At 40.7% G+C, this 25,506-nt stretch overlaps 1 protein-coding gene and 1 long non-coding RNA gene across 3 annotated transcripts in view; both read left to right on the top strand.

The window, feature by feature from the left end:
• The window catches only part of LOC129374559 (titin-like), a 150,932-nt gene that overhangs the window by 41,576 nt on the left and 83,850 nt on the right, over positions 1-25,506 (top strand). Inside the window, exons 64-100 of one of the 2 annotated variants that reach the window (XM_055053028.1) lie at positions 2,995-3,285; positions 4,144-4,431; positions 4,615-4,731; positions 4,818-5,100; positions 5,199-5,382; positions 5,788-5,868; positions 5,966-6,233; positions 6,326-6,343; positions 6,517-6,726; positions 6,953-7,030; positions 7,111-7,137; positions 7,319-7,375; positions 7,456-7,500; positions 8,038-8,097; positions 8,297-8,359; positions 8,704-8,775; positions 8,938-9,009; positions 15,144-15,224; positions 15,556-15,591; positions 15,788-17,749; positions 18,211-18,261; positions 18,935-19,333; positions 19,414-19,692; positions 20,551-20,820; positions 20,908-21,047; positions 21,130-21,256; positions 21,404-21,670; positions 21,786-22,052; positions 22,271-22,534; positions 22,857-22,996; positions 23,086-23,212; positions 23,311-23,577; positions 23,824-24,090; positions 24,184-24,450; positions 24,596-24,735; positions 24,825-24,951; positions 25,215-25,357. In XM_055053028.1, coding sequence (XP_054909003.1) covers positions 2,995-3,285; positions 4,144-4,431; positions 4,615-4,731; positions 4,818-5,100; positions 5,199-5,382; positions 5,788-5,868; positions 5,966-6,233; positions 6,326-6,343; positions 6,517-6,726; positions 6,953-7,030; positions 7,111-7,137; positions 7,319-7,375; positions 7,456-7,500; positions 8,038-8,097; positions 8,297-8,359; positions 8,704-8,775; positions 8,938-9,009; positions 15,144-15,224; positions 15,556-15,591; positions 15,788-17,749; positions 18,211-18,261; positions 18,935-19,333; positions 19,414-19,692; positions 20,551-20,820; positions 20,908-21,047; positions 21,130-21,256; positions 21,404-21,670; positions 21,786-22,052; positions 22,271-22,534; positions 22,857-22,996; positions 23,086-23,212; positions 23,311-23,577; positions 23,824-24,090; positions 24,184-24,450; positions 24,596-24,735; positions 24,825-24,951; positions 25,215-25,357 — 7,835 coding nt within the window. The remainder of the gene's footprint in view (positions 1-2,994; positions 3,286-4,143; positions 4,432-4,614; positions 4,732-4,817; positions 5,101-5,198; positions 5,383-5,787; positions 5,869-5,965; positions 6,234-6,325; positions 6,344-6,516; positions 6,727-6,952; positions 7,031-7,110; positions 7,138-7,318; positions 7,376-7,455; positions 7,501-8,037; positions 8,098-8,296; positions 8,360-8,703; positions 8,776-8,937; positions 9,010-15,143; positions 15,225-15,555; positions 15,592-15,787; positions 17,750-18,210; positions 18,262-18,934; positions 19,334-19,413; positions 19,693-20,550; positions 20,821-20,907; positions 21,048-21,129; positions 21,257-21,403; positions 21,671-21,785; positions 22,053-22,270; positions 22,535-22,856; positions 22,997-23,085; positions 23,213-23,310; positions 23,578-23,823; positions 24,091-24,183; positions 24,451-24,595; positions 24,736-24,824; positions 24,952-25,214; positions 25,358-25,506) is intronic. The other variant, XM_055053030.1, reaches the window with a different exon arrangement.
• On the top strand, positions 9,552-14,739 carry LOC129374563 (uncharacterized). Its single transcript, XR_008607516.1, has 3 exons — positions 9,552-9,630; positions 14,439-14,495; positions 14,710-14,739. It is a non-coding gene; the product is annotated as an uncharacterized LOC129374563 (long non-coding RNA).

The raw sequence follows: 25,506 nt of genomic DNA, 5'->3' as shown, positions 1-25,506 counted from the left end.
ATGTCAAAACCACAGATTCATCTTGCGTTCTGGAAGTCCTCAACAGTGACAGAGAAGAAGCAGCTGGACTCTACGTTTGTCAAGTTTCTAATGCTGAGGGCTCTGCTGTCTGTGATGCTCATGTCATTTGTAAAACAACTAAAAAAGGTATAACTCATCTAATCCAAGACACTAACAAGAATCATCATATAACTGCTAATGCTGAAGAGGCAGACATTGTGTCCTACTCCAAGACCAGTTCTGTTTTAGTAGATGCTGTTGCATGGGTTAGGGTTGCATGACCTGTTTCATGTAATTTAGATCTTGAGGAAAATTTAGAATTTGCAGATAGGATGCACAGGCTGCAAACTTTTAGACTTGATTATCATAGTTCAGACTTAATCTTGAGCTGATGGACAGATTAATGAATATATTATTTAATGCCAAAAGTATTTGTTTTTCTACCTTTACTGGACTTAAATGGTGATGCTTGACTCCTCACCTTGAAAACATGGCTACACTGCAGTGTAGACCAAAGTGGCTGAATACTTTGCACTGATGCATTTGATGCTTTTCATTGCAATTTGTAATTTAAGGCCTGACTGCAGCATCTGGGCCATGGAAATCATTTCCATGAAGCTCTGTTCTTGAACAAATATGGTGGTCACATAACATTTGGAAGTGTGTAGCTATTGATGACTAAAAGATAGCAAGCTCTTTACGCTATGATGCCATTCCATCCATTGACCACAATTTTAAATATTTAATGTGGCCCACAAATTTATGGCTAAATTGATATTATTCCTAATCACTTTCATGTTCTGAAAGTGATTAGTATTTACTGTGGAATACTTAGTGACTAGCACATTTCATGAGTGCTCTTATTCCACATGTGGCATCCTAGTTCAGTATCATACTAACATTTATTGAGTGTCTGAGAATGACCCATTCTTTAATGTTTAGAAAAAGCTTCTAGGTCTTCTAGGCCTAGACACTTTTTTACACCGTTAGCCATAATTGGAACATCTGAATCCAATGATTTTCTTTTGGCATAAACAAATACTTTTGGCAATATTGTGTCAAATGTCAAAGTTAAAATTACAATAATAATTTAATCTATTTGTAAAGCATTACTTAGCTCACATTCTAGCTTTTGTGCACAGACCTTAAATAATCCTCTCTTTGATAATAGATGGGAAATTTGTCATTTAGTTTGGTACTAGTCTGCATGCTGAATGTAATAAAAAGAATGAATCTCTTGAGACAAATCTAATAACTTTTGGGGCAGAAACTGGTAGAGCAGAACTTGGTCTTGGGTGGTGGTTTGCCTTTACTTAGTCCTTCATTTAATCTAAGGTTGAATTAATTTTATTACTTAATTTTAATTCAATGCTTGAATTGTAATTCTAACTTTGGCTTGCTCCACATCACCTTTGCTTCTAACTCTCATCACTGCCTCTCACAGAAGCTGCTCGCTTCATCAGGAAGCTGGAAAACACCACATTCAGAGTGGGACAACCGTTGGCACTTAGAGTTGCCTTCGTTGGTAGTCCGAGGGTTAGCGTGACCTGGAGGAAAGATGGGCGACTGATCTGGGCTTCTTATCAGTACAATGTCAAGACCACAGACTGCAGTTGTGTCCTGGAAGTTCTCAACAGCGACAGAGAAGAGGCTCGTGGGAGATACACGTGCGAAATTTCCAACAGTGAAGGCTCAGATATCTGCCATGCTTATGTCAAACTAGGTAACAATAACCAGCAATACATCACTCACATTTCACATTATTAATTCTATGCATGAACTAAATAGCTCCTCTTGTTAACCACTAATAATACTCTAAAAATTGAGAAATCCAAATTTAAGGGCTCGACACCCTGGGAGCGACTTCACTCCATCTTCATTAATTTCCTATGTAACTTTTCCTCAGCCAGACGAGCAACTGGCAAACTTTGTGCATATGAAATTTAAAGTTTGCATACAAAGTTGTGCATACGCGGAAAAGCAATGCCACCCAAGAAAGTTGGCATTGCTGTGATTGTGGCATTGCTATCGCGTCCCGTCAGTATCGCGTCCCACCGGTATCATGTTCCATTGCTATCGCGTCTTGTGTGTCGGGTTTATTCCCAATGGCCCAAAACTCATTTGTCGCTCCCCGTGCGTCGAGCCCATGAGCCAAAGCTTCCTCAAACACATTAATAGTTTATGCAAATCCAAAGATCCACAGATGTGCACAGGCACATGCTATATAGTCTTTGAGGTGTCTAAGATTGATTGCAACATTGCTTCTCTCAGAACCTGTTCGGTTTACAAAGAAACTAGAGGACGTCACTCATCATTTGGGCAACCCCTTGAGACTGGATTGCACCTTCACCGGAAGCCAAAGGGTTCACGTCACATGGAAGAAAGATGACAAGCTTATCTGGGCCTCTTACCTATACAACGTGAAAACTACAAACTCATCATGCGCTCTGGAAGTCCTCAACAACGACAGAATCGCTGCTGCAGGGAAATACACTTGTGAAATTTCCAATGCAGAAGGAACTGACACATGTCACGCTCATGTTAAAATAGGTAACCCACTAACCAACACATGTCATCTCATCTCTTTGTTTACTGTAACTGCTACTAACATGCAGTCCAGTCGATTCCTGTGGATTTATGGGTAACACTCCGTGCACTTTGTATCGTCAGAGACGCTGAATGTTGTCATTGTCGGATTTTCGGCTGGTTGGTTCTGTGCAAGGCAGGCTTGGAATCAGACATGATGTCACAGAGTTACTGTCAGAAACATGTCTACTTTTGTGGATAAGTTATGGTTAGTTCGTTCACAGGGTGAATATTGTTCATTTCTGTTGCATTTATGTCACAATTTGTGCTCCTGTTGTCTTGTCATCTATGGTAGATTTTATTTTCCAACGCTGTGGTAAAGGCCCAGTGGCCCAAAGAAGAATAAATGTTAAATGACTTGCTTACTCTCCCAACATGACCTGATTTTCTGAACTTTATCCCCCACAGAACGTAAAGTACCTCCAAACTTCACTAAGAGGCCGTCTGAGTCCATCGTGGATTCAGCTGGTAAGGTAGTAAAGATGGAGGCTCGGGTGTCCGGTTCCCAGCCATTGACCGTCACCTGGTACAAGGACAACCAAGAGATCTTTGCCTCTGGAAAATATGACATCAGCTTCAAGAACAACATGGCTGTGCTGTGTATCAGAGACTCTGCGGTTTCTGACAGCAGTGTTTACACCTGTCAGGCTTCCAACGAAGCAGGGAAAGTGTCATGTCAGGTGTCCCTCACAGTTTCAGGTAGGGAGTGCAACCCTAAAATGACCTTTACCAGATTGGATGAATGCTGTGCAGAGTTTTCTGATGTGAATTAACGGTTCTTTGGTTTAGATAAATCCATTAGTCTGGCAAATCGAAATTGTTCTGTATGAGAATTCCTTTGTCTCCTAAAAGGAAGGCTAGCCTTCAGTAACATACCCTATCATACAAATTTATCTTAGAGTGTCCTCAAAAAGATTGTTCTTTTCCACTTAAAAGGTCAAGCTCATTTATTTTAAGCATTTATTTCAGCATGTTTTGATGGTTATGACTTGCAGGTAATAAAAAACAAAACCAGTTTCTCAGAAGATGAATAAAAGTATTTTTTATTAACTCTCTCCACAATGAGGTAAGTCACAAACGGTGACATTGTCTATTCAAAGAGGGCTATATCCAAGCATATAAATGGAAAGTTTAGTGGAAGAAAAAAATATAGACAACAGGTACACGAAATACATAAATATCTGCAGCCTGTACAGGATTGGGATGAACAGTCCATTCAAGAGTTATTCACAAGGTGTGACCTAAAACTGCAGTAAAACCCTCAAGAGCCAGCACAAACAGAAATACCAAAGTCATGAGCTTCATGAGATACTGTGCTGCTTTGGTACATAGAGGATCTATGTACTACCGTCACAAGAAAGATGAGAGACAGCAGACCCAACATTACAGATGACCGGAAGGCCACAGTCAGAACAACACAGGCTTTCTGAGCACCACCTCTTTTGTCGTCTATTTTAATTTTAACAAATACTGTAAAAGATGTAAAAAGTATTCGTCCTTATGTTATTATGTTTTAGGCAAGTATCTTCATTTATTTAGCCTCTTTTTCACCTTCAGAAACTGGTCAGCCTCCTAAATTTGACGTCCCTCTGGAACCGGTCACAGTGAACGAAGGGGAGAAGTTGAGCCTCAAATGCCACGTTAGAGGCTCGTCTCCTCTGAACATCCAGTGGATGAAGGACAGGAGGGAGCTGAAGTCCAGTGATAAAACCAAAATCACATTTGTCGGTGGGACGGCCTCCCTTGAGGTCAGCTCTGCATCAAAGGCAGATGCAGGAGATTATCTGTGCAAAGCCAGCAATGCAGCTGGTACTGACTTCTGCAAGTCCAAGGTCACTGTGAAGGGTAAGCAGTTGAACTTTCTGTAAAAAGTAAACAAGTCAAAGGTTTGACGAAAAACTAACCATCATATTTGAATCTATTAATGTTGTAGTCTTGATAGGTGTCCACCCTAATAAAAACCAGAGACTCAAACTGTTAAAGTAACTTTCCACTCACTGCCTCAGTTTGGTTTCCATGTATCTTCAGATAAAGGAGCCAAGCCTTCGCCCACCCAGGCACCGACCCCCGCTGCAGCTGCCCCAGTCAAACGACTTGACAACCTTTTCTTCATTGAAGAACCCAAAAACATTTCAGTCACAGAGAGTAGGGACAGCATTCCTCTTCTTCCTCTAAACATTCCCATTTGAAGGTAAGGCTTTACTTATTTCTTTACATTTGCTTCTCCTCAGAGGGCACTGCAACCTTCATTGCCAAGATTGGGGGTGATCCAATCCCCAGCGTGAAGTGGATGAAGGGCAAATGGAGACAGATCACCGCTGGTGGTCGTATCTCCATCGAGCACAAGGGCCAGGATGCCAAACTGGAGATCAGAGAGGTGACAAAGTCCGACTCTGGTCTCTACAGGTGTGTCGCCACGAACAAACATGGAGAGATCGAGTCCAGCGCTGACATAGAAGTCACCAAAAAGGATGAAGGGGACGGAATGGGAGATATCAGAACAAAACTCAAGAAGTAATACAAGTTCATTTCTATATTCCACCCGACTTTGAATTCTTTTAATGGAACAAATGTCTCTACCTGCTCAATGACTTCATGTATGATATTTTCAGAACTCCCTCCAAGCAAAAGAGCCCAAAGAAACTTGAAAACATCAGTATTGTTGACTTGCTCAGAGGTCATGACCCTAAAGACTATGAGAGGATCCTCACTGAACATGGGATCCATGACTACAGGGCCATCCTGCAGGCTGTGGAGTTCCTGAAGAGGGAGAAGGAGATGGAAACTGGAAAAGCGGTACTGGGGAAAACTGATTAACTGATTGTAAAAGTACAGATTTGAGGGACAAATCTGCTCCATCTTTTACCCATATTATCAGTTTAACAACCTTTCAACAACAATTCTAAAAGATATTTATTATTTGTTAAGGTTCAGCTTAAAGGATTTTGCACCTGTCAGGAAAAATATTATGACAATCCTATATAGGTGATTATCTGTTTCATATGTTAGCAGTCAGGAGACGGGACCGACAGTATCTGTGCCACTCAGGGTATCTACATTTCACAACAGTTTCAGCTGATAAAACTGTTGTTGCTAATGTGGGGAATTATTTTTGTACCAACAAGATAAACTGGGATGTTGCATATCTTTGGTATTGATTACTGAAAGATTGTGAAGGTGTTGCCTTATACCCTGTGGCAGGAGGTGGAACATGGTGGTCGGGTTGAAGAGGAAGACATGGCCAGACTAATCCAGCAGCTGGAGGGACGTGTCGACACGGAGGTAAACGCCAAAACGTATTTGAGAACAAATGGCTGTTTGTAGTAACACAGCTGTTTCCAGCTATAGAAATGATCATAATTGATGTTTTTGTCCTTAGCCTGTGTCTGTGATGGAAGACATCTCTGACCAGACAACCACAGAGAACCAAACAGCAACGTTTCAGTGCGAGATCCAGATCAACTACCCAGAGATCTCTCTGACCTGGTACAAGGGAACGCAGAAACTGGAGAACAGTGATAAATACGAGATCAGCAGTGTAGGCCACCGCCACTATCTGAAGATTAAGAACTGCCAGGTCAAAGATCAGGGGAACTTCCGTGTGGTGTGTGGTCCTCACATCTCCAACGCCAAACTCACCGTAACAGGTAAGAGTGTTTTCCATGTCCTCTCCTTGCTGGAGCCCCTTCTATGTGTGTGTAGTGTGTCCTCATGCGCCGATACTTTATTTCCTCATCAGGAACGGATTACAAACCAGGTGAGTCAAACACAACCAGACTAACCTCTTTAAATCTGCCGAATGTCCTGCAGTTTTTCTTTCTGTGTTGTCTGTTCCTTTAAAGAAGACGAGATCAAATGTGACACTTTGATAACTTCAGACAAAACGCAACTCTTTAAAATTAAATGTCATCTTTAATTGTCTGATTTTAGCTGACCAAATTCAGTTTACTAAACGCATCCGAAACATCGAAGTCAGCGAACGTCACTCCGCCACCTTCGAATGTGAGTTGTCCTTTGACAACGCAGCCGTTACGTGGTACAAAGACTCGTGGGAGCTCAAAGAAAGCCCCAAATATAACTTCAAGACAGAAGGCCGACGGCACTTTATGACGATCCGCAACGTGACAGCAGAGGACGAAGGTTTGTCAAAAAGATTTACCTTCTTTTTCCTCTGGAGGAACGTTTCTGACAAACAGAAATACAGAAGTTTCTTCTGTTCATACCTCCTCAATCACAGACAAGAGTTCTTATTGAACTATGTTTCAAAAAACTGTAGAAAGAACGCAATCTCTACGCAGCATTAAACCAAAATTGTTTGAACCTTAATTATGGAGTAAAACAGAACAATACTGTCTTCACCTGCCAGGCGTTTACTCCGTGATCGCTCGCCTGGAGCCAATGGGAGAAGCTCGAAGCACCGCCGAGCTTTACCTCTCAGGCAAAGGTCTGTTGTTTCAGCCCACAGCAGCAATCAGAGACATTTACACCCATTCACAGATCTAATTGCATCCTATTTTTTCACAGACGTTGGGTTAGGAAAGGTTCCTCAGGGTGAGTCGTTTCAAAATAAACTCAAGTTTATTTTCTCAGCTTGTATCTTGGTAAATCTAATAATGTACAAACATTTCTTTCTGGTTACATAGTGGTATGGAAAAATGTGTCCTCCCACATTTAAAAAAATAAATTTAAGTTAATTTGAAATTTAATCACGCTTTCATAAATGCACCTTCAGACATCCCAGATTTGTCAGTTCAGCTCCCAGACATGGGCTCCATGATTATTTCCCAAGGTGAGTCTGGGACAAAGAGGAACATTTTTCACTTCGCGTCTGTTTCATCTCCTTCATTCACCTTTTCTTTCTGTCAAAAGAATCCTCCGAATTTTATCACCACGAGGAACGATCTGAAGTCAAAGGTACAACAATGAATCTATAAACCTTCATCATGTCCATGAAAACATTTCATCGTTACATTTAATCATCAAAATCATCGTCATCTCCATCCTTTAACTTTCATCCCAAATAACAGTGTGATCCTGATAAACTCCCAGAACATTAACTATTTCACTACATCCTCATGTCTGAAGTGCCGTGGAATAAATTTTAACTCGCAAATAAATAAATAGATAAATATCTCAAATTCAACTGAGAACAATCTGTTTTATAGAGGAGGATCATGGCTGAGTTAAAAAATCTGCAAATATCAAGTATTGTTATTACATACATTTGGATTCATAAACGTAGTAATTTGAGGTCAAACATTAAAATAAATTCTGTGATTTTTTTATGTATTTATAGGGACTATTCAAAACTATCATAAACCAAAATTTGAATCATAAATGCAAAAAAACATTTAAATTAGTCCAGAAAAATGTTGTCATGGTCCTTATCTGCACAGAAACGTCTCAGTGAATGAACCTGTGATCTGATTATCATTTAATGGTTTCCTGTAGAGTTTAAGAGTCTGACGGTTGAAGAAGAAACGGTTTCGGTTCGGTTCTCCTCCGTCTCAGGTATCAGCGTCGTTCACTCCTTTATTTATACGTCAGCCGTCTCCTCACAGTCTGTCTGTTTCAAACTGGTTCTGGTCTTCATGTGTCATGCCAGTTTGTTACTCTGTTGACTTCTTGATCATTAATGTCACCTTGTTATTAAAGCAGTGCTACAGTCAGGTCTTGTTTTCTGTCTAAGTTCCCTTTTCTCCTCTGCCAGAAGAGAAAAAAGCTGTGGAAGAATTTATTGGCCGTACTGAAGTCAGAGAGGAAATCACTTCAGGTATAACAGCTTTAAAGCTATTCTGCAACGCTCCTAGAGCTCTGGCTGAACCAAAAAATCACATCAAAATCCGCTAACCTCCATATTCGCCTCTTCACCTTATTAATCTCTGCTGCTGCTTGTAGAGGCTTTTCTTCTTTTCTAGATCTTAACTATAGTTTTAACAGGTGGTCTGTGGTGTTCGTGGTAGATCTTTAGTCTGTGTTTTGTCTCCTCTTATTAATGTTTTGTTCTTCTTCACACGCTTCTTCTCTTATGCTCTTATTAACCCAGACTGAAGCAGAAAGCAGACTGCTCAACCTAACTGTCTGGCTTTTAATCCGAACTTTCTTGATCTTTTAAAGTTCATGAGATTTACAGGAAGCCAGAAGAGAAACCCTCAGAGCGCGCAGCTCCACAGCCACCTGCCGTCACAGGTATCTGTAAATACCAAACTCTTTATTCATCATTGTCATATCTCATTTCTGTTCTATGTTGTTGGTTTATCAGACTTCTTTAATTGTTTGTGTGTACGTGAAAGAAATCTTGTTGGTGTTTGCTGTGGTCAGAAAACTGAACTTCATAATAATGTTTTAAAGAACCTGAGGTAAAGAAGCAACGGCCTGATACTTTCACAACTCCTCAGCGAGAAGAACCCACAGTCCCACAAGGTAATGTTTATGACTGCATGTTCTTATAAAGTGAGTCTTTATTGGCTCAAATTCTTCATGTTCCAGATCAAAATGGCTCTGAATACTTTTTAATTCTAGCACCAAAAGCACTTCAACACAGCACATTTTAAACCCAATAATTATAGACATGATGGTTAAATATATGGGATTTCTTAAGTTAATGACTTCCAGCAGTTTTGGAATAACTGACATATTTAATTTCTATAAGTTAAACAAGCCATACTTTTGGATGATTTTCTTGTTGGCTCTTTGAATACATTTATTCATTGTTCGTTCTTCCGGTGCTTGAAGAGCATTGAGATCTTGATGCCGGTCCATCAGTCAACTGTTTATGTCTGTCTATATTTCATGTGCTTGATCAGTTGTCTTTTACTTTCTTCACTCTTTGAACTCTTGGGTATTTTTTGTGACTCAAGTGTTTCTTTGTTAAATCTGAAGTATTCACCGAACCAAAGCCCGAACTCAAGCCAAAAGAATTGGAAAAGGTTCCTCCAGAACCAAAACGACAGTTTCAGAAACCAGAAGTACCTGAACCTAAAGTGACCGAAGCACCAGAAGTAAAACCCGCCAAGAAAACTCCTGCAGTTCCTGAACCGAGAGGTAAAGGAGTGAATGTTCGAGCTGAAAAACCACGTAACCCAGGTCTTGTTTTATTTTCATAATGCTCTTAACATGATTTTGTGTTGGATGTTATTTGCTGCTAACCTCTTGATTAGATCTTTAACAACTTCTCCAGTCTTGTCCTCACATGGGTTTTCAGATTTCAAATCCTCTTTCTCTCTTTGAAACACTCTCTTCTTGGTGTGAACAAAACTTTTATAATTAACTCTGTGTAAAGATGGGAATATTTTTAATGTTCTCCAAAGTCCCAGTTGTAACCAAACCAGTGGAGGCCGAAGTCCATCCAGTCGCTGAGAGGATTGCTCCTCCAAAGACTGAGGAGATCTTACCAAGAGGTACTGGAACCACAATGTTTGTCCAGTTTGAATTTCTTATAAATGTCTTGAGATGGGAATCTTATTTTGTGAAACTGGTTGTCCTGTTTGTTTGTGTTACTGCACATAACAGAGTGCACTACAGCCTTTAAATCTGTTATTTAAATGTTCTTTAAAGCACCAGAGCTACCAAAGGCAGGAGAACCTTTAGTCCAACCATCAGCAGCTGTGGTTACACCATCAGCACCAGAACGCCGACCAGCTGAAGGTATTCATCTCTGACCTTTTCTTCTGCTGTTATCTCCTCTTGTATTTAGGTCTTTGAATTCACTCGCTTAGAGTGTAATCTTTGATTGGCTTGATTGTTACCTGTGTACTAACCAAGACAAATGTTCTTTAAGTAAAAGATGTAACCAGACCAGAGAAAGCAGTCGTCCAAACACCTGAATCTAAAATCCTTCCAGTCTGGACTGAAGCTGCTCCGGTTAAAGGTACTGCAGAGGTCATATAACAAACTGCTTATTAAATGATCTGCTGGTTTTGTCTTTTAATCTCTTTTATGGTAGTTTCTCTGGAATACACAATCTTTCAAAATGCTTAGCACTCGTAAGAGTGTGACTTAAACTCTTTAAAACGTTTATCTTGTAATCACTGTTCTTCTAAGTTGCCTCAGAAAGGAAGGAGCTTGAAGTTACTGGAAAACCAACCCCATTGGTTGCCAAGAGTGAGCCAGAGGTACTCAAGTTTACCCCTCAGACACAAGAAGAACCAAAGCTTGGAGAAAAAACTAAGATGGCTTATGAAGACGTGGAGAAGGTCATCAAGTTTGATGAAGCCAAAATGCCAGGAGAAATTGAGAGGTTCCCTGATGCAACCAAAATGGTTCCAGAAACACAGAAAAAGATTCAAGAAAAAACTAAAATGATTACTGAATCACCAAAGGTGGTTTCTGAAGCGCCAGGCAAAGTTCCAGAAAAGTCAGAAGAAAAAATAAAGAGGGGTCAAGACGTTCCCAAAAAGGTTCCAGATAAAGCAAAGATGATTACTGAATCATCAAAGGTGGTTTCCGAAGCACCATCCAAGTTCCCAGAAGAGTCAGAAGAGGAGATAAAATGGGGTCAAGAGCTTCCCAAAAGGGTTCCAGAAACACAAAAGATGATTCCAGAAAAACCAAAAGAAAAGAAAGCTTTACAGGAACCAGAGAAGATTTTGACCATTTCCAAAAAAGTTCCTGAAACACCAAAGAAGGTTATGGAGGAAATAAAGTTTAAGGAGCCACCATCAGACCTAAAGAGAAAAACAGAAGCTCCACAGGTTGAGATAGTGAAGACCCCACAGCAACAAGAGAAGGTTGAAAAACCTCAACAACAAGGTAGATATGTCTACTTGACGGTTTCAAAGATCTGATCAACTAATCTTTACTCATCTTGATCTTCTAATCTGTTATCTTAAGATTTCTTGTCAGAAGTTTGTTAAATTTCTTATTTTTTCATCTTTGTCATGTCTGTAAAGCTCATGGAAGTTATCAAAAAAAGCTAACCACACCAAAGTATAAGATGTGAACAGTAACCAAAGACGATAAAAAATGCTTTAGAATCTTAACAGATTACTTATTAGACTTTAGTGTAAATGCACATTTAGATATTAATATACTAATATCTATGTGTTTCTGTCCCGATCTTTTTTTATATGTTTGGTTCTTGGCCACCGCTTCATGGTGCATTTCTTCAATCTTGGGTGATGTCTCCAAAAATATCTCAGTTCGTTTGGAGAAAGACCTAAAACAACAAACAGTTGTGCCTGAAGACATTAAGAGGTTTGTTCCTGAAGAAAGTTTCAGTCCAACAACTGCTGAACTCAAGCAAGAAGTTCAAAGATCTGAAAGAAGATTAAAACACGAGGAGTCAGTTGTAAGAGATGACAGAAGTTTATACCAGAGGGAAGAACAAATGGAGAAAACAGAAGTTCCTGCAAGGTTCAGAGAAGATCATGAAGTGACAGAGTCTAAATATTTGAGGTACACTGAAGAATATGAGTATGAAAAACTGGAAGACGTTAAGGTTTCAAGAGAAATGAAAATTGAATCTGTGATCTCAGTTTCCCCACCTCTACCTGAAGCTGAGCTTTCATCAAAAGAGCCAAGAACGCATCCTGTAGCTACTCCAACAAACATAGACGTTTCTCTAGTTAAAGATGAAGTTTTATATATGAAAGACTCTTTCAAGAAAACTCAAGACAAAAAAGAACTGAAGCCTAGCTTTTATTCAGCTACAGAGCTTAGAAAAGACACTTTTGTCTCAGCGAAGCATCTAGAAACCAAGGAAGAAATTACAAAGAAATATCATGAATCTCTTTCCGAAGTTGCTGTTGACTCTAAAGAGAAAGTACCAACAGAAACCGTGATCCAAGCTGAGAAATCTCAAGCTGGACCGCTGAAGACATCTCGAGTCCCTGAGCATCAAAGTCTCTCAGCTACAAAGCCGTCGCATCCAAAATCAAAAGAAATCTTTTTTCAGACTGATTATTCAGAAGGAGCTACAACCACTGAAAGAAAAACTCAAAGAAGAGAAGATATGAAAGAGGAAAACCTTACATTGAAGACTCTACAACCTCTTGAGAAAGGTATTCTTGTAAATATGATCGCTTAAGATCAAACTCTTGAACACATTTGTTATATTTAACCCATTCCAGCATAAGATTGGAACAGGGAACCTGTTACACTGATCTAACCTTGAAAAGAGTAGATTAGTTTGTTTGTGTGTCTTGTTTTTGTGTGTGTGTCTTGTTTTTTGTATTGATTAGAATGTATGTCTTAGAAAAAACTCTTTTTTGTTTAAATCTTTAGTTTTTCATTTTACACATTCTTGTTGGTGCAGATTGGACTATCTAATATCTGCACCAGCTTCTTGTCTCAGCCCTCAGTGAATGTCGTTGTGATCTTGGTATCTTTCATTTCAAAGTGTCGCCTCCTGAAGTGAAGAAACCTTCTGCACCAGCACCAAAGCCTTCATATCCTCCAAAAGTTACTCCTCCTGCAGGTAGTTCAATTGGTTCATATGTTTCATTTTCTTGCTGGCATTTATGAGTCAGCCGTGTTTGTCTTGTATGTGCTTGTATAAGCTTAGTGTTTTCTTGAACATGATTTGGTCATATTCCAAAATTATCACCTTCAGAGGAGAAGAAACCTTCTGAACCAGAACCAATGCCTAAACATCCTCCTCCTCCTAAAGTCACTGCTCCAGCAGGTAGTGCTTGATTTATGTGTTTCTTGCTGGCATCCATGAGTCAGCCATGTTTGTCTGTATGTCCAGTTGTGTTGATGCCATCTCTTAACCTGTTTGATGATGGCCAAGCTTAATGTTTTCTTGATCGTGATGATCATGACTTTCCCAAATTGTTTCTCCAGAGGAGAAGAAACCTTCTGCACCAGAACCAAAGCCCTCCCCTCCTCCTCCTCCTAAAGTTACTCTTCCTACAGGTAGTTCTTGATCCATGTGTTTCTTTTTCTTGCTGGCATTCATGAGTCAGCCATGTTTGTTTTTATGTCCCTTTATGTTGAAACCATGGCTCAATATCCCCACGGATTATCAAGTTTTGAGTTGTGCAGGAGCGTTCTTTACAAGCTTAGTGTTTGCTTGATCATAATGGGTGTTTTCCCAAATTATCTACTCCAGAAGAGAAGAAACCTTCTGCACCAGAAGCAAAGCCTTCACTTCCTACACCTCAGAAAGTTACTCCTTCTGCAGGTAGTCTAATTTCTTCATGTATTAATTTTTCTTGCTGGCATTCATGAGTCAGCCATGTTTGTCTTTATGTCCATTTATGTTGATACCATCTCCTAATATGTGCTCCACTTGTCGAGTTTAAGTTGTGCCAGTTTGTGCTTTCCAAACGTTTTCTTAACGATGACTCGGGTGTATTCCCAAACTATCTCCTTCAGAGGAGAAGAAACCTTCTGCACCAGAACCAAAACCTTCACTTCCTACACCTCAAAAAGCTACTCCTCCTGCAGGTAGTCTGATTTATTGAAGTCTTCATTCTTGTTGACATCACGAGTCAGCCATGTTTGTCTTTATGTCCATTTATGTTGATACCATCTCTTGACATGTCTTTGGATTGTCGTGTTTTAAGTTGTGCCAGTACATGCTTTCCAGGCTTCGTGTTTTCTTGATCATAATGGGTCTACTCCCAAATTATCTCCTTCAGAGGAGAAGAAACCTTCTGCACCAGAACCAAAGCCTTCACCTCCTGCTCCACCTCAGAAAGTTACTCCTTCTGCAGGTAGTCTGATTGGTTTGAGTGTTCATCTTCTTTGCTGACTTGAAGGGTCATCCATGTTTGTCTTTTTATAAATGGTGTTGACGCTGTCTCTTAACTATTGTATTGTTTTATGTTTTTAGTGGTTGCAGTACTTTCTTTACTATCTTAATGGTATTTTCATTATGATGATGTAATCCCAAATTATCTCCCCAGAGGGGAAGAAACCATCACCAGAGCCAAAGCCCTCAGTTCCTCCTCAAAAAGTTTCAGGTAGATTTTTTGTCTCTTAATATTTTATGTTGTCAGCTTTTTTCTGTGTCTGATTCGTTTCTTGGTTGGAGGATAAACAAGACTCCTGTTTTTCTTTGGTTTCATTGCATTTGTTGTCTTATCTTATACAACTTTTCACTGCTTTTGTCAGTGTCCTTATGGCCTTGCTATTGTCCTGGTCATGATCTTGCATCTTATTTATTATTTCCTCCAGAGGAGAAGAAGCCATCCGTATCTGTACCAGCAGCTCCTTCACCCAACGTTGCTCCTCCTACAGGTAGCTTATTCGGTCTTGGGTCTCTGAGTTGTTTTCTTAACTCTTGATATGTCAGTTTTTGTAAAGTGTTGTCACCTTTGCATCTTTTGTTATGTTGGTCTTTACGTTTTTTTGTTGTATGTTGTACTCTCAAGTGTCTCCTCCAGAAGAAAAGAAACCCTCTCCAATATCAAGAGAACAACCAGCAGAAAAAGTAGTTTCTCCAGAAGGTAGTTTCTTCTGTTTGTCATTCTTATCTCCATCTCTGTTGATCCAAAGTCAAATCTGTTGGTCATAGCAGCAGTGACATCTTTCAGACTGTCTGTTTCATTCAGTTGTTGTTTGTTGAGTGGATCATTGTCAGTGATTTAACCCAGTTGGCGTTCTTGTAGCTCCAGTTGCACCAGTGGAGAAGAAGCCCAGTGTAAAGGCTGAACCTACCACCGTTTCAGAAAGAATTTCTCCACCTGAAGGTAAAAGTTCTTTTCTTCATCTTCCTTTATCTGTGTTTGACTTTTTCCTTTTTTGATTCTGAAAATGTTATTGTTTGTTTTGTTTAACTTGATGTCTTTACTGTGTGATGTTGTCTGCACAACTATTTCACAGTCTTTCCCGTCATAAATATCTGTCTTACGAGACCAACGCATGTATTAAAGAGTTCCAAAATTCATTCATATTACAGCAAAAAAGGATCTTCAATGGAGCAAATCTGAGATTGTTTTTTTTTCTTCTGTCTTTGGCTTTAAATGTGGCTTTTGTTTGTTCAGTGTTTGTTTATAATTGGTCTTGTTTAAATTTTTACAGACAAGGGACCAGTTTCAGCTCCTGGACCAACTAAAGGTATAAAAAGTGAATTTCTCTTAACAGTAAAACCACTCAACTAGTTATTTTAAAGATTTTAATCATAAACCTTTAAAAATAATCCTTGTTGTGACGTGTGATTTTTGTGTTGTCAAAAAAACAAATGTCTCATCCAAAGGATGTTTTTACATGTTTAAATGTGTCATAAAAGATGTTTTTACTCCCTCAATCACAGTGCCAACTCTTAAGCAAAAGGGTAAAATTCCCATTGAGAAGGAGAAAACTACTGAAGTTCCTAAACTCAAGAGTAAAATTACCATAAAACCCAAAGAGAAAGAGCCAGAAATGGAGAGCATTCAGTTGAAGAAGGTTCCGGTCAAACCTCCAGAACCCGAGAAACAGGTCGTAACTCATGAAGCAGAAGTGATAAGACATCAAGATCCTGAACTATCAGTGAAGGGACTTTATGACAGAGAAGAGCGGGAGACCATAACCGTTGGAAGAACTGAGCGAGTCTTTACAGCAGAACAGGGAACAATTCAACTGAGTCAAATTGAGGAGACTGAAACTATTAAAATTGTCCAGACAACAGAGAAAGAAGGTTGGACAAGAACCACAAAACCCAAGAAAGAAGAGGAACCCGAGGCTCCCAGTGTAGATAAGAAGAAAATAAAGAAACTACCGAAGACGGAGGAGCAACAAGAATCTGTGAAACTAAAACCATTTGAAAAGCCTGGAAAGTTGCAACAAGAGCAAGAGCAGATCAAACTGAAACAGGTTCCAAGTAAACCCAAAGAACTTGAAAAAGACATTTCAAAGGATAAAACTGAAATTACAAAACAACGTGACACAGAACCGAGAGTCCAGAAGCCTCAAGAGAGAGAAGATCGAGAGATAATCCCACTTGGAAAACCTGAAAGGGTCTCCGTTCCTGCAGAGGAGCCATCTAAAGCTGGTCAAACAGAAACACCTCAACAGCCAGAGGAAGAAGAGAAATCTAAGTGGACCAGAACCACAAAGGCCCCAGAGGAAGGAGATGCTGAGCCAGAGTCATCGAAGAAGAAAATCAAGAGATTACCAAAGAAAGATGAAGAACCAGAAGTTGTGACATTGAAGCCTTTTGAAAAACCCACAAAACAAGAAGCTTCTGAACAAGCAAAGACTGCAGATGGAGGTCAGGCAAAGATAGATACTGAGCGCTCTCCTTTTAGATTGGGTGAGATGTTGCTCAAAGATCAACCTGCATCAGATCTGAAAAGCAAAGACGACAAAGATGTTTCTTTGACAAGGTCTGACACAAGTCCAGATATTACCAAGTCCCAACCTGAACTGCTACAAAAGACAAAAGATGATCAAGTTCCTAAGGATGAAGAAACTACAGCATCTGATAAACCTAAAGTTAAACCTAAAGTCATTCCCAAACCAGAGGTAAAGGAAGAGCAGGTTGTGTTGAAGCCTTTCACTAAGCCAGAAAAAGTCCCTGATGAACAGCTAAAGAAGCCCGTAGACACAAAGATGCCAGACAAGACAACCAAAGACATGAAGGATACAGAGAAACAGAAACCTGTGAATAAGGAGGAACCGTCTGTTCCAGCCAAGAAATCAAGTCCTACAGGTCTTAAAGAGAAGATCTCACCTCCTGAAGCAGAGAAGGTCCCAGCAAAACCATCTGATGTGTCAAAGAAAGATGTTGACCTCAAAAAGACTCCTTCTCCCATGGTCAGTACAGAGAAAGCAGAAGACAAAAAGCCCACACAGCCTGTTGATGAGCCGAAGAAGATTGAGCTGAAAAAGACTCCACCGTCTAAGGCGGAAAAGCAGAAAGACTTAGAGAAAGTTCCAGCTGAGAGAAAGCCAAGTTCTGAAAAAGCCAAAGAGCCAAAAGCTGTTTCCCCCAAAGACTCAGTTGAAGCCATAACACTCAAAAAAGTTCCCAAGAAGCCATCAGTGGAAGAGATCTCAGAATCAGAAAAGCCTGATAAAGGTCGGATCCTCCTTTCGAAGGAGATTTCTCCTGGCGCTGTGCAAATGAAGAGGGTGACAACTCAGCCTGAGGAGGAGGTCTTTGAAAATGAGCCTGAAGAAGGCGAGGTTGAGGAGGAATCCTGGGGCTGGGATCTTGTTCCTTCAGAGGACTGGGAAGGTGAAGAGGTAGATGGGGCCGTTGAGACTCCGGGTATGCCTGGTGCCAGACGAGGTGAGATGAGCGAACTCTTCCAGCTGATCCTGGAGCCCCTTCATCCCATCCCAGATCTCTCATCTAATCCTCATCACATCTTCTTTGATCACTTTATCCATTCTTTCATCTCATGCTGATGAATTCATCTGTGTGTGTCAGTTGTGTCGGTCCGTCATCCCACCTGCTGTATTGTTTTCATCTTTTCATTCATAATATCCAATCTTCCAAATTGCAGAACAGATGTTTGTCTGTTTGTCTTTGCTGTCTAAGCAAATGTCCTTTCAAGCATCTTATCCCATTATGTTTCCATTTCATCTTCCAGGTCTTTCACGTCTCTGTTCACATCTGACGTCTCATATTCCCATGTCTGTTCTTAGAAATGTTTACATGTTTTTCTTCTTGGCATCTCCTGGAACTGTACTTTCCAATAGGAGATCTAAGAGGTGGTCTTAAAACTTGTCTTATTGTTTTATGTTTAGATGGAAAACCAAGTGATGAACCTTCGAAAGGAAGAGGCAGAGGATTTGGGGGTGAGGATTTTATTGATAATAAAACCTCATCGGTGCAAAAAACTGCATGAGCTAAAGATTGTCTTTGTTCCGTCTGTGGTTGTCAACCTGTTTGGTGTTTTGTCTCAGTCATTATGTCTAATCATTATCGCTTTCTGATGACAAGAAAAATGGCTGAAAATTAAACTTCTCTTCATATGCAAATCGGTCAATCAGAGGAAAATTGTTTTATTTAGGGAAGACGATACATAAAATTTGACTGTTAGGTGAACTTTCTTTAATATTTTTGCTATCTTTGTGCTTTTGTTGACTTTGTTATATCTGTTCTGTGTTTGGACTGTTCTCTGAATTCTGTTTGTCATAACTGATCCTGCTTCATCTTAAGTCTTAACAAGAACTTTTCTGTGTTCTTCTAACAGTAGGAATTTAAACCTACAACTTATGTTACGTCTGAAAAATGACTTTGTGTCAAATGTTTGGTCTTGTTCTTCATCCATTCATATACCTGAAACTAATTAGTTCTGCTTCATCTTAAGTCTTAATGACATTTTTTGTGCTCTTCTAACAGTAGAACTTTAAACCTACAACACATTTCATGTCTGAAACATGATTTTGTGTGAAATGCTTCGTTCCGTTCTTCATCCACTCCTATACCTGAAACTAATTGAGTAAGTTTTTATTTCTGATTCTGCAGCAAGACAAACTCCCTCTCCTGGTGATGGTGGAAGGGGTCGGGGCATGAAACCCGGTGGAAAAGGTCCAACACCACCAGAGGAACCATTTGCAGGCTTCAAGCTCAAACCTGTGGCTTTGAAGTTTGTGAAGAAGATTCAAGACATTGTGCTGCAGGAGGCCGAGTCCATCGGCTCATCAGCCGTGTTTGAATGTGAGGTTACACCCTCTACAGCCGTCACCTCCTGGATGAAGGATGACAGTAACCTGCGCGAGAGTCCCAAGCACAAGTTCACCTCTGATGGCAAAGATCGGAAGCTGCACATCATTGATGTCCAGCTGTCCGACACTGGAGAATACACCTGTGTGGCCAAGAATGCTGGAAAGGAGATTACCTGCACTGCTAAGCTCATAGTTGAGGGTAAGCTAAAACCTGTTATGACTCGGGTGGTTTGAAGAACTTGCCCTCTTTGTATTGGAGACACTTTTCTCTCTCCACAGAGCTCCCGGTAAAATGGCTGAAGGAGCTGGAACCTGAGACCTCATGCATGAAAGGTCAACCAATGTACCTGATCTGTGAGCTGAACAAAGAAAGAGACGTGGTGTGGAAGCGGAACGGAGAGCTTTTGAAGAAAAAGGCTGGAAAAGTAGCCATTAATGTGATTGGTATGCAGCACGCTGTGACCATCCAGAACTCCACCGATGAGGACGCAGGCCTCTACACCTGTGAAGTAGATGGTCAGGCAGACGTCAAAACTTCAACCAACGTCAAAGTGATTGGTGAGTATCAGCAGCATGAAGGAATCTGCAGACATGAACAGAACAAATGAAGACGAATTTGATACCAAACTAATCAGACGATTTGTGTTTGGACGTAATCTAACATGACAGTTGTAGGAGAACTATATCATATACCGTAAGAGACTGGTGGTTAAAGTATTGGACAAAAGTTCCTACGAACAAGCATGCAAAATCAAAGAGATTTCTGTCTTCATAAAAACAGATTATAAAGAGACTAAAACCAGAAAAAGTAAAAGAAAATCTAATCAACCAATCACAAACCTCCAGTTCTTAGTACTCAGTATTACTGGAAAGTTTGCTCCATTCATTACCAGATCTCTACCAGAGTTATCTCCATACAAATTGAATGTAGGGAAAATGCAAGAACCATTTGGTATCCAAAGGAAGGAAAAGTAACTTTAGTCGCTTGTCTGTGAATGAAAGACAAATCTCGATAAAAACTAATCCTAGAGCCACTAAAATAGAAAACAATGTATTTCAACCATTCTTTGTAGTTTTAAAGATAAAAATGCCCTCTTTGTTTCCTGAATTTAATATTTGAAATTACAGGTCAAACAGGTTACTAAACTTTCCAAGTCAGAGCTTTAACTTCTGTGAATAATTAGTGTTTTTTCAGGTTTCACACAGCAAACCTGGACGTCGTCAGCATACCAAGGAATGGCAGTAATTATTCCAGATGATTTTAAAAATTGGACATACAAGACAAACAACATGGTTGTCTGAAAATATGTTCAAGTCTCTGCAATACATGCTAAAAATGTCATAGAAATCATTTTCTTTGATGGTGAGTTTTTAAGTCTGACCTATCTCCCTATAATGTGACCCTTCCCTCTGCAGAAATCGTCAAAGACTGGCTGGTAAAGCCTCTGAGGGACCAGCATGTGAAACCAAAGTCCAAGGCCACATTCAAATGCGAGCTGTTCAAAGACACTCCCAATTGGAAATGGTACAAAGGCGAGAACGAACTCGCTCCTTCTGACAAAGTTGAGATCAACAAAGATGGAAAGGACATGAATCTCACCATCAACAACTGCCAGCCTGACGATGTGTCAGATTACACCATCGAAGTTGAAAATCGAAGATACACAGCCAAACTCACACTGGGAGGTCTGTTCACGGAATCAACATTCGAACAGCTTGAAAGTTGTGAGTGAACGGTTTTGTTGAATATTTAAAAAACTTCTACATTTTCAGAGCGTGAAGCTGAGATCCTGAAACCTCTTGCCAGTGTTGAGGTGGTTGAGAAGGAGGAAGCTCACTTCAATACTGAAATATCTGAGCATGATATTCCTGGCGAATGGAAACTCAGAGGCCAGGTGTTGACCAGGTCTCCGGTACGTTATTTGGAAAAGATTATATTGTTGCTTTCAATAAGAAGTTATCCAGGATCTTTGATGTACCTACTTTCTTTCTCAGACATGTGATATTAAAGCAGAGGCCGGAAAACGCTTCCTGACACTGAAGAATGTGCAGCTGGATCAGGCTGGAGAAGTGTCGTACCAGGCTCTGAATGCTGTGACCAGTGCCATGCTCACTGTTAAAGGTACAAACCTGTTTCAAACACGCTGACTTGGTTTGTCTGTTTGTTTTAAGTCCCTGCATCTATTTGTCTTGTGGAATGGAGGCACTGCTGAAAAACTGTCTGTGTTTTGCTTTTGTCAATAATGGCTAAATTATTCGCATCTCCCAGAGATCGAAATGGGCTTTGTTGAAACGCTGAAGGATGTGTCTGTGCCTGAAAAGAAACAGGCTAAGTTTGAATGCACCATCACTAAGGATGTGCCAAAGGTCATGTGGTTTAAGGGGGTGGAAATCATCACCCCCAGCCCCAAATATGAAATAATTGACGATGGAAAGAAACACATGCTGATTGTAAACAGCTGTGAGTTTGATGATGAGTCTCAGTATTCGATAGAGGTATTGGACAAAAGGTCAACGGCTCAGCTGACGGTGGAAGGTAAGAACGGCCGTGCTTCATGTCTCCTCTATGTGCTCATTCTATGTTTGTGGCTTCAAAGTGTTGGATGGCGTCAAACGCTCCTGTCTGTGTGCACTGACCTGCTGTATTCCAGGCATGAGGCTCAAATTTGTGCAGCAACTTAAGGACCAAACAATCAAAGAAGGTAACTCGGTGCGCTTTGATATCGAGTTGACTCACGAGAACGTGCCGGTGGTTTGGTATCGAAACGAAGTCAAACTCCACGTGAGTCGAACGGTGCTCATGCACGTGGAAGGAAGGAGACACACTCTAGAAATGAGGAGTTTGAGTCTAGATGATACCTGCCAGATAAAGGCAGAAGCCAAGGGAACTTACTCCTCAGCCAAACTGACAGTCATAGGTAACGGCATGCTCTCCTTTACTGGGATTTCTCTCCCTGCCTTTTATTTTACTGTTTATATGAGATATAAAAGTTTGTCTTGAGTTATTGATGTGTAAATATGAAATTTTCTTGCAGAAAACTAAATTTATAAAATATGATCAAATAGGTGTTCAGTTAACTAACACAATAAAACAGGAAGAAGATGTTAACAGACTGTTCGGTATGCTCGTCATCAGAGGGAGACGCCATCTTCCTGGTGAAGCTGCGGGATTACACTGCCACCGAGAAAGACGAGGTGTCGCTGGACTGCGAGCTCAGCAAAGACGTTCCTGTGGTCTGGTATCACAATGAGAAGGAAGTCGTTACCTCCAAGTTGGTGGTCATGAAGTCTGAAGGCACCCGCAGATCTCTGGTCCTGAAGAAAGTGGCGCAAAATGATCAAGGGAAATACGTATGTGACTGTGGAACAGACAAAACATCGGCCAACATAATGATCGAAGGTAGCTGCTTTCTGTTCTGATTTCTTAAAGAGAAAGAGCATAATCTGATATTTAAGGTTTTAATTAATATGAATATCTTTGTAAATGCACAATATCAGATAATTGTACATATTTATTATCCAATAAGCACAAGTTAAATTTCTTATAGCTACTTTTTTTCACAAACTATTAATAAAAATGGTGTGAAAAGACTGGCTTCTAAATTAAAGATCACTTTTTTGAAAATAATGTAGAAAAAAATAAACAAACTAAATCAACAACCTTTCCTTTTCAGTAACACTTGTTGTTTGACTTAGTTTTTTCTGTAACTTTCCTCCACCAGCACGTGACGTTAAGGTTGTGCGGCCGATTTACGGCGTGGAGCTGTTTGATGGTGAGACGGCTCGCTTCGAGGTTGAGATCTCTGAGGACGACGTGCACGGCCAGTGGAAGCTGAACGGAGAAGCCCTCAACCCTTCCTCTGTGAGCATCACTGCTGTTTCATCACCTCAGATGTTTTCAAATCGCCCACAGCCCGCCTTGACCTCACTTAAACCCTTCTCGTTTGACAGGATGTGGACATCATAGAGGAAGGAGGCAAACACACTCTGATCCTGTACAACTGTAAGGTGTCCATGACAGGAGAGGTGTCTTACTCTGCAGCCAATGCCAAATGCTCTGCCAACTTGAAGGTCAAAGGTGAAATAAACTCACACGTTTTTCTCATCCACCTTATTTGTTCCATTTTCCATGACTTGAAAACAAAACATTTACTGATTCTTTGTGTTTTCCTGCAGAACTTCCTCTGAACTTCCTCACACCCCTGAGCGACGTTCAGGTGTATGAGAAGGATGAGGCCCGATTCGAGGTGGAGGTGTCGAGACCTCCAAAGAGCTTCCGCTGGCTCAAAGGCTCCCAGGAGCTGACAGGCGACGACAAGTACGAGATGATACAGGAGGGCAATATGTACGTTCTGGTGATCCGATCTGCGGCCTTTGATGATGAGGCCAAGTACATGTTTGAGGCAGAGGACAAGAGGACCGCCGGCAAACTTGTTATTCAGGGTAATCATGACATGTTGAACCATTTAACTAAATGAAGCTTAATTAGTCTTAAAAATTATTTTGTAGCGATTACTGCCATATATTTTTACTTAATATGGCAGTAATTTACTTAAAAAATTGTGTGGTTTTGACCACATATCACTGAAGTCAAGGTGACACAAACAAAATTATTATTTTAAGATAAAAATCATCAAAGTTATCTGCTAAATCTCTTTAGCGTTAACTTTGTCGTAATTTTCTTTTCAGGTATTCGCCTGGAGTTTGTCAAACCCATTAAGGACGTAACAGTGAAAGAGAGAGAAACAGCAGAGTTCAGCATTGAACTGTCTCATGAAAACATCTCAGTGGTTTGGTACAAAAACGACGTCCGGCTGCTTCCCAGTAAGGTGGTCCATATGTCGGATCAAGGAAAAGTCCACACTCTGGCCTTCAAGGAGGTGACGATCGACGACACCTCTATGATCAAGGTGGAGGGGATGGACAAGAGCATGACAGCCATGCTCACTGTCATCGGTCGGTGTCAGAAAAAACCATCTTTGATTCAATGGAAATAGTATTTCACATAAAAAGAGGTTGCTGACCTGTTTTGTGTAAATGTGTGTGCAGAGGGTGACTTGTACTTCACCACCAAGCTGCAGAACTACACTGCTGTGGAGAAGGACGAGGTGAAGCTGGTCTGTGAACTAAGCAAAGCCGTTGCTGATGTGAAATGGTTTAAGGACGGGAAGGAGATCACTCCGTCCAAGAACATCGCCATCAGCACGGATGGAAAGAAGAGAATCCTGATGGTCCGGAAGGCAGAGAAGGCCAACATCGGAGAGTACACCTGCGACTGTGGCTCGGACAAAACCACAGCAAACCTCAACATTGAAGGTAGCACTGAAAGTCTATAACTTGTCAACTTGGTACAAAATTACAGAGGTATATAGCTTTTGAAACGTATAAAAACTGTTTACTGTGTAAAAGTTTAAAAATATGCTATTGCCTTCCTTCTAACGGTTTGGTTCTCTCTCCACAGAGCGCGACATCAAGGTTGTCCGTCCCCTGTACAGCGTGGAGGTCACTGAGACAGAGACAGCCAGGTTTGAGACTGAGATTTCCGAAGAGGACGTCCACGGAAACTGGAAACTGAAGGGAGAAGCTCTGCACCAGTCTGCGGTAAGAATTCCCGGGACTTACAGCGGCCTTCCCTGGATTATTGCAGATAAAGTCTCTGACTCTGTTGCCTGTTTCTCCTTTTCCTTCAGGACGTGGAGATTAAAGAGGAAGGAACCAAACACATGCTGATCCTTTATAATGTCCGTATGGACATGGCCGGAGCTGTTGACTTCTCTGCAGCCAATGCCAAATCCAACGCTCAGCTCAGGGTCAAAGGTCAGACATTGTTTTTTTTCATGTTTTATAGCTGCTTTTAGTGATCACAATCCTTTACTGATCTTCACCTCCTGCAAGTTTAAATAAAATATATAAAATGATTCATGCCGTCTGCGACATGCCTCATTGTTTCAGGCCTCAGCCAATCAGAGGTTGGGGTTATTTTCAGCCTCAGAGTTTATCTGTGAAGCCTCTCTGACTCTAACTTCCATGCTCTCTAACTGGTTTCTGCTTTGTCCTGTTGTCCTGCTTGTCCTCTTCAGCTCGCTCCATCACGCTGATGCGTCCACTGAAGGATGTGACAGTGACAGCCGGAGAGACAGCTACCTTCGAGTGTGAGCTCTCATATGAAGGCATCGAAGTGGACTGGTTCGTTGGAGGACAGAAGATGGAAGCCAGCGACCGGGTCAGTTACTGCATCTTATTACTCATTACAGACAAGAACAGAACTAGAGAAAATCAGAGTAGTTTATTTCATGCATTTCATTTCATACAGTTAAAAAAATGTCACATGTTGATATGAGAAAAAGTATTAAAAGGAGAAAGGAAGAAAAA

The sequence above is a fragment of the Poeciliopsis prolifica genome, unplaced genomic scaffold (genome assembly GCF_027474105.1).
Source record: "Poeciliopsis prolifica strain line A6 unplaced genomic scaffold, Auburn_PproV2 SCAFFOLD036, whole genome shotgun sequence".
Taxonomy (NCBI): Eukaryota; Metazoa; Chordata; class Actinopteri; order Cyprinodontiformes; family Poeciliidae; genus Poeciliopsis; species Poeciliopsis prolifica.
This window is presented reverse-complemented; position numbering and strand designations above follow the sequence as displayed.